Here is a 12,967-nt window from a genome sequence, read left to right as displayed (position 1 = left end):
GCAGACTAGAGGAGTAGACTAGAGGAGTAGTAGACTAGAGGAGTAGTAGACTAGAGGACTAGACTAGAGGAGCAGTAGACTAGAGTAGCAGACTAGAGGAGTAGACTAGAGGAGTAGTAGACTAGATGAGTAGTAGACTAGAGGAATAGTAGACTAGAGGAGTAGACTAGAGGAGTAGACTAGAGGAGTAGTAGACTAGAGGGCTAGACTAGAGGAGCAGTAGACTAGAGGAGTAGTAGACTTGAGGAGTAGTAGACTAGAGTAGTAGACTGGAGGAGTAGTAGACTAGAGGAGTAGTAGACTTGAGGAGTAGTAGACTAGAGGAGTAGTAGACTTGAGGAGTAGTAGACTAGAGTAGTAGACTGGAGGAGCAGTAGACTAGAGGAGTAGTAGACTTGAGGAGTATTAGACTAGAGTAGTAGACTGGAGGAGTAGTAGACTAGAGGAGTAGTAGACTTGAGGAGTAGTAGACTAGAGTAGTAGACTGGAGGAGCAGTAGACTAGAGGAGTAGTAGACTAGAGGAGTGGTAGACTTGAGGAGTAGTAGACTAGAGTAGTAGACTGGAGGAGTAGTAGACTAGAGGAGTAGTAGACTAGAGGAGTAGTAGACTTGAGGAGTAGTAGACTAGAGGAGTAGTAGACTAGAGGAGTAGACTAGAGGAGTAGACTAGAGGAGTAGTAGACTAGAGGAATAGTAGACTAGAGGAGTTGTAGACTAGAGGAGTAGACTAGAGGAGTAGACGAGAGGAGTAGTAGATTAGAGTAGTAACTAGAGGAGAAGTAGACTAGAGGAGTAGTAGACTAGAGGAGTAGTAGACTAGAGGAGTAGACTAGAGTAGTAGACTAGAGGAGCAGTAGACTAGAGGAGTAGTAGACTAGAGGAGCAGTAGACTAGAGGAGTAGTAGACTAGAGGAGGAGTAGACTAGAGGAGTAGTAGACTAGAGGAGTAGTAGACTAGAGGAGTAGACTAGAGGAGTAGTAGACTAGAGGAGTAGTAGACTAGAGGAGTAGACTAGAGGAGTAGTAGACTAGAGGAGTAGTAGACTAGAGGAGTAGTAGACTGGAGGAGTAGACTAGAGGAGTAGTAGACTAGAGGAGTAGTAGAATAGAGGAGTAGTAGACTAGAGGAGTAGACTAGAGGAGTAGACTAGAGGAGTAGTAGACTACAGGAGTAGTAGACTAAAGGAGTAGTAGACTAGAGGAGTAGACTAGAGGAGTAGTAGACTAGAGGAGTGGTAGACTAGAGGAGTAAACTAGAGGAGTACACTAGAGGAGTAGTAGACTAGAGGAATAGTAGACTAGAGGAGTAGTAGACTAGAGTAGTAGACTAGAGGAGTAGACTAGAGGAGCAGTAGACTAGAGGAGTAGACTAGAGGAGCAGTAGACTAGAGGAGTAGTAGACTAGAGGAGTACACTACAGGAGAAGTAGACTAGAGGAGTAGACTAGAGGAGTAGTAGACTAGAGGAGTAGTAGACTAGAGGAGTAGACTAGAGGAGTAGTAGACTAGAGGAGGAGTAGACTAGAGGAGTAGACTAGAGGAGTAGTAGACTAGAGGAGTAGACTGGAGGAGCAGTAAACTAGAGCAGTAGACTTGAGGAGCAGTAGACTAGAGGAGTAGACTAGAGGAGTAGACTAGAGGAGTAGTAGACTAGAGGAGTAGTAGACTAGAGGAGTAGACTAGAGGAGTAGTAGACTAGAGGAGTAGACTGGAGGAGCAGTAAACTAGAGCAGTAGACTTGAGGAGCAGTAGACTAGAGGAGTAGTAGACTAGAGGAGTAGTAGACTAGAGGAGTAGACTAGAGGAGTAGTAGACTAGAGGAGTAGACTAGAGGAGTAGACTAGATGAGTAGACTAGAGGAGTAGACTAGAGGAGTAGTAGACTAGAGGAGTAGTAGACTAGAGGAGCAGTAGACTAGAGGAGTAGTAGACTAGAGTAGTAGTAGACTAGAGGAGTAGTGGACTAGAGGAGTAGTAGACTAGAGTAGTAGACTAGAGGAGGAGTAGACTAGAGTAGTAGACTTGAGGAGCAGTAGACTTGAGGAGTAGACTAGAGGAGTAGTAGACTAGAGTAGTAGACTACAGGAGTAGTAGACTAGAGGAGTAGTAGACTTGAGGAGTAGTAGACTAGAGGAGCAGTAGACTAGAGGAATAGACTACAGGAGTAGTAGACTAGAGGAGTAGTAGACTAGAGGAGTAGACTAGAGGAGTAGTAGACTTGAGGAGTAGTAGACTTGAGGAGTAGTAGACTAGAGGAGTAGTAGACTAGAGTAGTAGACTAGAGGAGTAGTAGACTAGAGGAGCAGTAGACTAGAGGGGCAGTAGACTTGAGGAGTAGTATACTAGAGGAGCAGTAGACTAGAGGAGTAGTAGACTTGAGGAGTAGTAGACTAGAGGAGCAGTAGACTAGAGGAGTAGTAGACTAGAGGAGCAGTAGACTAGAGGAGTAGACTAGAGGAGTAGACTAGAGGAGTAGACTAGAGGAGCAGTAGACTAGAGGAGTAGACTAGAGGAGTAGTAGACTAGAGGAGCAGTAGACTAGAGGAGTAGTAGACTAGAGGAGTAGACTAGAGGAGTAGACTAGAGGAGTAGTAGACTAGAGGAGCAGTAGACTAGAGGAGCAGTAGACTAGAGGAGTAGTAGACTAGAGTAGTAGACTAGAGGAGCAGTAGACTAGAGGAGTAGACTAGAGGAGTAGACTAGAGGAGTAGTAGACTAGAGGAGCAGTAGACTAGAGGAGTAGTAGACTAGAGGAGTAGTAGACTAGAGGAGTAGTAGACTATAGGAGTAGACTAGAGGAGTAGACTAGAGGATTAGTAGATTAGAGGAGTAGACTAGAGGAGTAGACTAGAGGAGTAGTAGACTAGAGTAGTAGTAGACTAGAGGAATAGTAGACTAGAGGAGTAGTAGACTAGAGGAATAGTAGACTAGAGGAGTAGTAGATTAGAGGAGTAGACTAGAGGAGTAGACTAGAGGAGTAGTAGACTAGAGGAGTAGTAGACTAGAGGAGTAGTAGACTTGAGGAGTAGTAGACTAGAGTAGTAGACTAGAGGAGTAGTAGACTAGAGGACTAGACTAGAGGAGCAGTAGACTAGAGTAGCAGACTAGAGGAGTAGACTAGAGGAGTAGTAGACTAGATGAGTAGTAGACTAGAGGAATAGTAGACTAGAGGAGTAGACTAGAGGAGTAGACTAGAGGAGTAGTAGACTAGAGGGCTAGACTAGAGGAGCAGTAGACTAGAGGAGTAGTAGACTTGAGGAGTAGTAGACTAGAGTAGTAGACTGGAGGAGTAGTAGACTAGAGGAGTAGTAGACTTGAGGAGTAGTAGACTAGAGGAGTAGTAGACTTGAGGAGTAGTAGACTAGAGTAGTAGACTGGAGGAGCAGTAGACTAGAGGAGTAGTAGACTTGAGGAGTATTAGACTAGAGTAGTAGACTGGAGGAGTAGTAGACTAGAGGAGTAGTAGACTTGAGGAGTAGTAGACTAGAGTAGTAGACTGGAGGAGCAGTAGACTAGAGGAGTAGTAGACTAGAGGAGTGGTAGACTTGAGGAGTAGTAGACTAGAGTAGTAGACTGGAGGAGTAGTAGACTAGAGGAGTAGTAGACTAGAGGAGTAGTAGACTAGAGGAGTAGTAGACTTGAGGAGTAGTAGACTAGAGTAGTAGACTGGAGGAGTAGTAGACTAGAGGAGTAGTAGACTTGAGGAGTAGTAGACTAGAGGAGTAGTAGACTTGAGGAGTAGTAGACTAGAGTAGTAGACTGGAGGAGTAGTAGACTAGAGGAGTAGTAGACTAGAGGAGTAGTAGACTTGAGGAGTAGTAGACTAGAGGAGTAGTAGACTAGAGGAGTAGACTAGAGGAGTAGACTAGAGGAGTAGTAGACTAGAGGAATAGTAGACTAGAGGAGTTGTAGACTAGAGGAGTAGACTAGAGGAGTAGACGAGAGGAGTAGTAGATTAGAGTAGTAACTAGAGGAGAAGTAGACTAGAGGAGTAGTAGACTAGAGGAGTAGTAGACTAGAGGAGTAGACTAGAGTAGTAGACTAGAGGAGCAGTAGACTAGAGGAGTAGTAGACTAGAGGAGCAGTAGACTAGAGGAGTAGTAGACTAGAGGAGGAGTAGACTAGAGGAGTAGTAGACTAGAGGAGTAGTAGACTAGAGGAGTAGACTAGAGGAGTAGTAGACTAGAGGAGTAGTAGACTAGAGGAGTAGACTAGAGGAGTAGTAGACTAGAGGAGTAGTAGACTAGAGGAGTAGTAGACTGGAGGAGTAGACTAGAGGAGTAGTAGACTAGAGGAGTAGTAGAATAGAGGAGTAGTAGACTAGAGGAGTAGACTAGAGGAGTAGACTAGAGGAGTAGTAGACTACAGGAGTAGTAGACTAAAGGAGTAGTAGACTAGAGGAGTAGACTAGAGGAGTAGTAGACTAGAGGAGTAGTAGACTAGAGGAGTAGTAGACTAGAGGAGTGGTAGACTAGAGGAGTAAACTAGAGGAGTACACTAGAGGAGTAGTAGACTAGAGGAATAGTAGACTAGAGGAGTAGTAGACTAGAGTAGTAGACTAGAGGAGTAGACTAGAGGAGCAGTAGACTAGAGGAGTAGACTAGAGGAGCAGTAGACTAGAGGAGTAGTAGACTAGAGGAGTACACTACAGGAGAAGTAGACTAGAGGAGTAGACTAGAGGAGTAGTAGACTAGAGGAGTAGTAGACTAGAGGAGTAGACTAGAGGAGTAGTAGACTAGAGGAGGAGTAGACTAGAGGAGTAGACTAGAGGAGTAGTAGACTAGAGGAGTAGACTGGAGGAGCAGTAAACTAGAGCAGTAGACTTGAGGAGCAGTAGACTAGAGGAGTAGACTAGAGGAGTAGACTAGAGGAGTAGTAGACTAGAGGAGTAGTAGACTAGAGGAGTAGACTAGAGGAGTAGTAGACTAGAGGAGTAGACTGGAGGAGCAGTAAACTAGAGCAGTAGACTTGAGGAGCAGTAGACTAGAGGAGTAGTAGACTAGAGGAGTAGTAGACTAGAGGAGTAGACTAGAGGAGTAGTAGACTAGAGGAGTAGACTAGAGGAGTAGACTAGATGAGTAGACTAGAGGAGTAGACTAGAGGAGTAGTAGACTAGAGGAGTAGTAGACTAGAGGAGCAGTAGACTAGAGGAGTAGTAGACTAGAGTAGTAGTAGACTAGAGGAGTAGTGGACTAGAGGAGTAGTAGACTAGAGTAGTAGACTAGAGGAGGAGTAGACTAGAGTAGTAGACTTGAGGAGCAGTAGACTTGAGGAGTAAACTAGAGGAGTAGTAGACTAGAGTAGTAGACTACAGGAGTAGTAGACTAGAGGAGTAGTAGACTTGAGGAGTAGTAGACTAGAGGAGCAGTAGACTAGAGGAATAGACTACAGGAGTAGTAGACTAGAGGAGTAGTAGACTAGAGGAGTAGACTAGAGGAGTAGTAGACTTGAGGAGTAGTAGACTTGAGGAGTAGTAGACTAGAGGAGTAGTAGACTAGAGTAGTAGACTAGAGGAGTAGTAGACTAGAGGAGCAGTAGACTAGAGGGGCAGTAGACTTGAGGAGTAGTATACTAGAGGAGCAGTAGACTAGAGGAGTAGTAGACTTGAGGAGTAGTAGACTAGAGGAGCAGTAGACTAGAGGAGTAGTAGACTAGAGGAGCAGTAGACTAGAGGAGTAGACTAGAGGAGTAGACTAGAGGAGTAGACTAGAGGAGCAGTAGACTAGAGGAGTAGACTAGAGGAGTAGTAGACTAGATGAGCAGTAGACTAGAGGAGTAGTAGACTAGAGGAGTAGACTAGAGGAGTAGACTAGAGGAGTAGTAGACTAGAGGAGCAGTAGACTAGAGGAGCAGTAGACTAGAGGAGTAGTAGACTAGAGTAGTAGACTAGAGGAGCAGTAGACTAGAGGAGTAGACTAGAGGATTAGTAGATTAGAGGAGTAGACTAGAGGAGTAGACTAGAGGAGTAGTAGACTAGAGTAGTAGTAGACTAGAGGAATAGTAGACTAGAGGAGTAGTAGACTAGAGGAATAGTAGACTAGAGGAGTAGTAGATTAGAGGAGTAGACTAGAGGAGTAGACTAGAGGAGTAGTAGACTAGAGGAGTAGTAGACTAGAGGAGTAGTAGACTTGAGGAGTAGTAGACTAGAGTAGTAGACTAGAGGAGTAGTAGACTAGAGGACTAGACTAGAGGAGCAGTAGACTAGAGGAGTAGACTAGAGGAGTAGACTAGAGGAGTAGACTAGAGGAGCAGTAGACTAGAGGAGTAGACTAGAGGAGTAGTAGACTTGAGGAGTAGTAGACTAGAGGAGCAGTAGACTAGAGGAGTAGTAGACTAGAGGAGCAGTAGACTAGAGGAGTAGACTAGAGGAGTAGACTAGAGGAGTAGACTAGAGGAGCAGTAGACTAGAGGAGTAGACTAGAGGAGTAGTAGACTAGAGGAGCAGTAGACTAGAGGAGTAGTAGACTAGAGGAGTAGACTAGAGGAGTAGACTAGAGGAGTAGTAGACTAGAGGAGCAGTAGACTAGAGGAGCAGTAGACTAGAGGAGTAGTAGACTAGAGTAGTAGACTAGAGGAGCAGTAGACTAGAGGAGTAGACTAGAGGATTAGTAGATTAGAGGAGTAGACTAGAGGAGTAGACTAGAGGAGTAGTAGACTAGAGTAGTAGTAGACTAGAGGAATAGTAGACTAGAGGAGTAGTAGACTAGAGGAATAGTAGACTAGAGGAGTAGTAGATTAGAGGAGTAGACTAGAGGAGTAGACTAGAGGAGTAGTAGACTAGAGGAGTAGTAGACTAGAGGAGTAGTAGACTTGAGGAGTAGTAGACTAGAGTAGTAGACTAGAGGAGTAGTAGACTAGAGGACTAGACTAGAGGAGCAGTAGACTAGAGTAGCAGACTAGAGGAGTAGACTAGAGGAGTAGTAGACTAGATGAGTAGTAGACTAGAGGAATAGTAGACTAGAGGAGTAGACTAGAGGAGTAGACTAGAGGAGTAGTAGACTAGAGGGCTAGACTAGAGGAGCAGTAGACTAGAGGAGTAGTAGACTTGAGGAGTAGTAGACTAGAGTAGTAGACTGGAGGAGTAGTAGACTAGAGGAGTAGTAGACTTGAGGAGTAGTAGACTAGAGGAGTAGTAGACTTGAGGAGTAGTAGACTAGAGTAGTAGACTGGAGGAGCAGTAGACTAGAGGAGTAGTAGACTTGAGGAGTATTAGACTAGAGTAGTAGACTGGAGGAGTAGTAGACTAGAGGAGTAGTAGACTTGAGGAGTAGTAGACTAGAGTAGTAGACTGGAGGAGCAGTAGACTAGAGGAGTAGTAGACTAGAGGAGTGGTAGACTTGAGGAGTAGTAGACTAGAGTAGTAGACTGGAGGAGTAGTAGACTAGAGGAGTAGTAGACTAAAGGAGTAGTAGACTTGAGGAGTAGTAGACTAGAGGAGTAGTAGACTAGAGGAGTAGACTAGAGGAGTAGACTAGAGGAGTAGTAGACTAGAGGAATAGTAGACTAGAGGAGTTGTAGACTAGAGGAGTAGACTAGAGGAGTAGACGAGAGGAGTAGTAGATTAGAGTAGTAACTAGAGGAGAAGTAGACTAGAGGAGTAGTAGACTAGAGGAGTAGTAGACTAGAGGAGTAGACTAGAGTAGTAGACTAGAGGAGCAGTAGACTAGAGGAGTAGTAGACTAGAGGAGCAGTAGACTAGAGGAGTAGTAGACTAGAGGAGGAGTAGACTAGAGGAGTAGTAGACTAGAGGAGTAGTAGACTAGAGGAGTAGACTAGAGGAGTAGTAGACTAGAGGAGTAGTAGACTAGAGGAGTAGACTAGAGGAGTAGTAGACTAGAGGAGTAGTAGACTAGAGGAGTAGTAGACTGGAGGAGTAGACTAGAGGAGTAGTAGACTAGAGGAGTAGTAGAATAGAGGAGTAGTAGACTAGAGGAGTAGACTAGAGGAGTAGACTAGAGGAGTAGTAGACTACAGGAGTAGTAGACTAAAGGAGTAGTAGACTAGAGGAGTAGACTAGAGGAGTAGTAGACTAGAGGAGTAGTAGACTAGAGGAGTAGTAGACTAGAGGAGTGGTAGACTAGAGGAGTAGACTAGAGGCGTACACTAGAGGAGTAGTAGACTAGAGGAATAGTAGACTAGAGGAGTAGTAGACTAGAGTAGTAGACTAGAGGAGTAGACTAGAGGAGCAGTAGACTAGAGGAGTAGACTAGAGGAGCAGTAGACTAGAGGAGTAGTAGACTAGAGGAGTACACTACAGGAGAAGTAGACTAGAGGAGTAGACTAGAGGAGTAGTAGACTAGAGGAGTAGTAGACTAGAGGAGTAGACTAGAGGAGTAGTAGACTAGAGGAGGAGTAGACTAGAGGAGTAGACTAGAGGAGTAGTAGACTAGAGGAGTAGACTGGAGGAGCAGTAAACTAGAGCAGTAGACTTGAGGAGCAGTAGACTAGAGGAGTAGACTAGAGGAGTAGACTAGAGGAGTAGTAGACTAGAGGAGTAGTAGACTAGAGGAGTAGACTAGAGGAGTAGTAGACTAGAGGAGTAGACTGGAGGAGCAGTAAACTAGAGCAGTAGACTTGAGGAGCAGTAGACTAGAGGAGTAGTAGACTAGAGGAGTAGTAGACTAGAGGAGTAGACTAGAGGAGTAGTAGACTAGAGGAGTAGACTAGAGGAGTAGACTAGATGAGTAGACTAGAGGAGTAGACTAGAGGAGTAGTAGACTAGAGGAGTAGTAGACTAGAAGAGCAGTAGACTAGAGGAGTAGTAGACTAGAGTAGTAGTAGACTAGAGGAGTAGTGGACTAGAGGAGTAGTAGACTAGAGTAGTAGACTAGAGGAGGAGTAGACTAGAGTAGTAGACTTGAGGAGCAGTAGACTTGAGGAGTAGACTAGAGGAGTAGTAGACTAGAGTAGTAGACTACAGGAGTAGTAGACTAGAGGAGTAGTAGACTTGAGGAGTAGTAGACTAGAGGAGAAGTAGACTAGAGGAATAGACTACAAGAGTAGTAGACTAGAGGAGTAGTAGACTAGAGGAGTAGACTAGAGGAGTAGTAGACTTGAGGAGTAGTAGACTTGAGGAGTAGTAGACTAGGGGAGTAGTAGACTAGAGTAGTAGACTAGAGGAGTAGTAGACTAGAGGAGCAGTAGACTAGAGGGGCAGTAGACTTGAGGAGTAGTATACTAGAGGAGCAGTAGACTAGAGGAGTAGTAGACTTGAGGAGTAGTAGACTAGAGGAGCAGTAGACTAGAGGAGTAGTAGACTAGAGGAGCAGTAGACTAGAGGAGTAGACTAGAGGAGTAGACTAGAGGAGTAGACTAGAGGAGCAGTAGACTAGAGGAGTAGACTAGAGGAGTAGTAGACTAGAGGAGCAGTAGACTAGAGGAGTAGTAGACTAGAGGAGTAGACTAGAGGAGTAGACTAGAGGAGTAGTAGACTAGAGGAGCAGTAGACTAGAGGAGCAGTAGACTAGAGGAGTAGTAGACTAGAGTAGTAGACTAGAGGAGCAGTAGATTAGAGGAGTAGACTAGAGGAGTAGACTAGAGGAGTAGTAGACTAGAGGAGCAGTAGACTAGAGGAGTAGTAGACTAGAGGAGTAGTAGACTAGAGTAGTAGACTAGAGGAGTAGTAGACTAGAGGAGTAGACTAGAGGAGTAGACTAGAGGAGTAGACTAGAGGAGTAGTAGACTAGAGGAGCAGTAGACTAGAGGAGCAGTAGACTAGAGGAGTAGTAGACTAGAGTAGTAGACTAGAGGAGCAGTAGACTAGAGGAGTAGACTAGAGGAGTAGACTAGAGGAGTAGTAGACTAGAGGAGCAGTAGACTAGAGGAGTAGTAGACTAGAGGAGTAGTAGACTAGAGTAGTAGACTAGAGGAGTAGTAGACTAGAGGAGTAGTAGACTAGAGGAGCAGTAGACTAGAGGAGTAGTAGACTAGAGGAGCAGTAGACTAGAGGAGTAGTAGACTAGAGGAGTAGTAGACTAGAGGAGTAGTAGACTAGAGTAGTAGACTAGAGGAGTAGACTAGAGGAGCAGTAGACTAGAGCAGTAGACTTGAGGAGCAGTAGACTAGAGGAGCAGTTTACTAGAGGAGTAGTAGACTAGAGGAGTAGTAGACTAGAGTAGTAGACTAGAGGAGTAGTAGACTAGAGGAGCAGTAGACTAGAGGAGTAGTAGACTAGAGGAGCAGTAGACTAGAGGAGTAGTAGACTAGAGGAGTAGTAGTCTAGAGGAGTAGTAGACTAGAGGAGTAGTAGACTAGAGGAGTAGTAGACTAGAGTAGTAGACTAGAGGAGTAGTAGACTAGTGTAGTAGACTAGAGGAGTAGTAGACTAGAGTAGTAGACTAGAGGAGTAGTAGACTAGAGTAGTAGACTAGAGGAGCAGTAGACTAGAGGAGTAGTAGACTAGAGCAGTAGACTTGAGGAGCAGTAGACTAGAGGAGTAGTAGACTTGAGGAGTAGTAGACTAGAGTAGTAGACTGGAGGAGTAGTAGACTAGAGGAGTAGTAGACTTGAGGAGTAGTAGACTAGAGGAGTAGTAGACTTGAGGAGTAGTAGACTAGAGTAGTAGACTGGAGGAGCAGTAGACTAGAGGAGTAGTAGACTTGAGGAGTATTAGACTAGAGTAGTAGACTGGAGGAGTAGTAGACTAGAGGAGTAGTAGACTTGAGGAGTAGTAGACTAGAGTAGTAGACTGGAGGAGCAGTAGACTAGAGGAGTAGTAGACTAGAGGAGTGGTAGACTTGAGGAGTATTAGACTAGAGTAGTAGACTGGAGGAGTAGTAGACTAGAGGAGTAGTAGACTAGAGGAGTAGTAGACTTGAGGAGTAGTAGACTAGAGGAGTAGTAGACTAGAGGAGTAGACTAGAGGAGTAGACTAGAGGAGTAGTAGACTAGAGGAATAGTAGACTAGAGGAGTTGTAGACTAGAGGAGTAGACTAGAGGAGTAGACGAGAGGAGTAGTAGATTAGAGTAGTAACTAGAGGAGAAGTAGACTAGAGGAGTAGTAGACTAGAGGAGTAGTAGACTAGAGGAGTAGACTAGAGTAGTAGACTAGAGGAGCAGTAGACTAGAGGAGTAGTAGACTAGAGGAGCAGTAGACTAGAGGAGTAGTAGACTAGAGGAGGAGTAGACTAGAGGAGTAGTAGACTAGAGGAGTAGTAGACTAGAGGAGTAGACTAGAGGAGTAGTAGACTAGAGGAGTAGTAGACTAGAGGAGTAGACTAGAGGAGTAGTAGACTAGAGGAGTAGTAGACTAGAGGAGTAGTAGACTGGAGGAGTAGACTAGAGGAGTAGTAGACTAGAGGAGTAGTAGAATAGAGGAGTAGTAGACTAGAGGAGTAGACTAGAGGAGTAGACTAGAGGAGTAGTAGACTAGAGGAGTAGTAGACTAGAGGAGCAGTAGACTAGAGGAGTAGTAGACTAGAGGAGCAGTAGACTAGAGGAGTAGTAGACTAGAGGAGTAGTAGACTAGAGGAGTAGTAGACTAGAGTAGTAGACTAGAGGAGTAGACTAGAGGAGCAGTAGACTAGAGCAGTAGACTTGAGGAGCAGTAGACTAGAGGAGCAGTATACTAGAGGAGTAGTAGACTAGAGGAGTAGTAGACTAGAGTAGTAGACTAGAGTAGTAGTAGACTAGAGGAGCAGTAGACTAGAGGAGTAGTAGACTAGAGGAGCAGTAGACTAGAGGAGTAGTAGACTAGAGGAGTAGTAGTCTAGAGGAGTAGTAGACTAGAGGAGTAGTAGACTAGAGTAGTAGACTAGAGGAGTAGTAGACTAGTGTAGTAGACTAGAGGAGTAGTAGACTAGAGTAGTAGACTAGAGGAGTAGTAGACTAGAGTAGTAGACTAGAGGAGCAGTAGACTAGAGGAGTAGACTAGAGTAGACTAGAGGAGTAGACTAGAGCAGTAGACTTGAGGAGCAGTAGACTAGAGGAGTAGTAGACTAGAGGAGCAGTAGACTACAGGAGTAGTAGACTAGAGGAGTAGTAGACTAGAGGAGTAGTAGACTAGAGTAGTAGACTAGAGGAGCAGTAGACTAGAGGAGCAGTAGACTAGAGGAGTAGACTAGAGGAGTAGTAGACTGGAGGAGTAGTAGACTAGAGCAGTAGACTTGAGGAGCAGTAGACTAGAGGAGTAGTAGACTCGAGGAGTAGTAGACTAGAGTAGTAGACTAGAGTAGTAGTAGACTAGAGTAGTAGACTAGAGGAGTAGTAGACTAGAGTAGTAGACTAGAGGAGTAGTAGACTAGAGGAGTAGACTAGAGGAGTAGACTAGAGGAGTAGTAGACTGGAGGAGCAGTAGACTAGAGCAGTAGACTTGAGGAGCAGTAGACTTGAGGAGTAGTAGACTTGAGGAGTGTGTGTGTGTGACTTTGCTGTTACCTGCGTGTGTCTCTTCCTCCAGTCTCTCTGCACCGTCAGCCTTGCTCTGCGCTTTCAACTTTTACTCTACATATTTAATGGAAGCTGCGATACTCTGGCCACAAACGCAGCGCTGCTATTTCTGTCCTACTCTGACAGCACGCTCTCTGTCTCTGTCTCCCAACATCTCTGCTGCATTTTCAAAACACCAGTTCACTGAAACGCAAGACAGAGCTAACTACAAAAGAGCTCACCCTCACTGTTTCACTTGATCACATTGATCAATCAGGAGAAGTGTGCTTGTGTGTGTGTGTGTGTTTGAGAGCGTGTGTACAGTATGCATGTTAGGGAGAAAGAATGTGTGTGTGCGTGCATGCGTGTGTGTGCGTTGGTGGATGTGTGTGCGTGTGTGTACCTGCAGACACTGCAGACGAAGCAGGTAGGGTGGTAGGTCCTCCCCAGAGCGGAGACCACTTCCCCGGTGATGAATCCATCACAGCGGTCACAGCGCATCCCGTACAGACGCTGGTAGTCTGACGTACAGATGTACTCACCACTCTTCTGAAAGAACCCAGATCTAGCAAGGTCACACCCACACACTGGAGAGAGATGGG

At 45.0% G+C, this 12,967-nt stretch overlaps 1 protein-coding gene across 1 annotated transcript in view; it reads right to left on the bottom strand.

Annotated features, from left to right (window-relative positions):
- LOC311126082 (actin-binding LIM protein 3-like) overlaps positions 1 to 12,950 on the bottom strand; it is a gene marked incomplete at both ends in the record, with an annotated part of 71,991 nt that extends 59,041 nt beyond the window's left edge. The window contains one exon of the mRNA XM_084200105.1: positions 12,769 to 12,950. Coding sequence (XP_084056231.1) covers positions 12,769 to 12,950 — 182 coding nt within the window. The remainder of the gene's footprint in view (positions 1 to 12,768) is intronic.
- Between the last annotated feature and the right edge of the window lie 17 nt (positions 12,951 to 12,967).

The sequence above is a fragment of the Coregonus lavaretus genome, assembly GCF_964263955.1.
Source record: "Coregonus lavaretus genome assembly, contig: HAP1_SCAFFOLD_2883, whole genome shotgun sequence".
Taxonomy (NCBI): Eukaryota; Metazoa; Chordata; class Actinopteri; order Salmoniformes; family Salmonidae; genus Coregonus; species Coregonus lavaretus.
The sequence above is the reverse complement of the archived record's forward strand: the minus strand, read 5'-3'. Positions and strand labels throughout refer to the sequence as shown.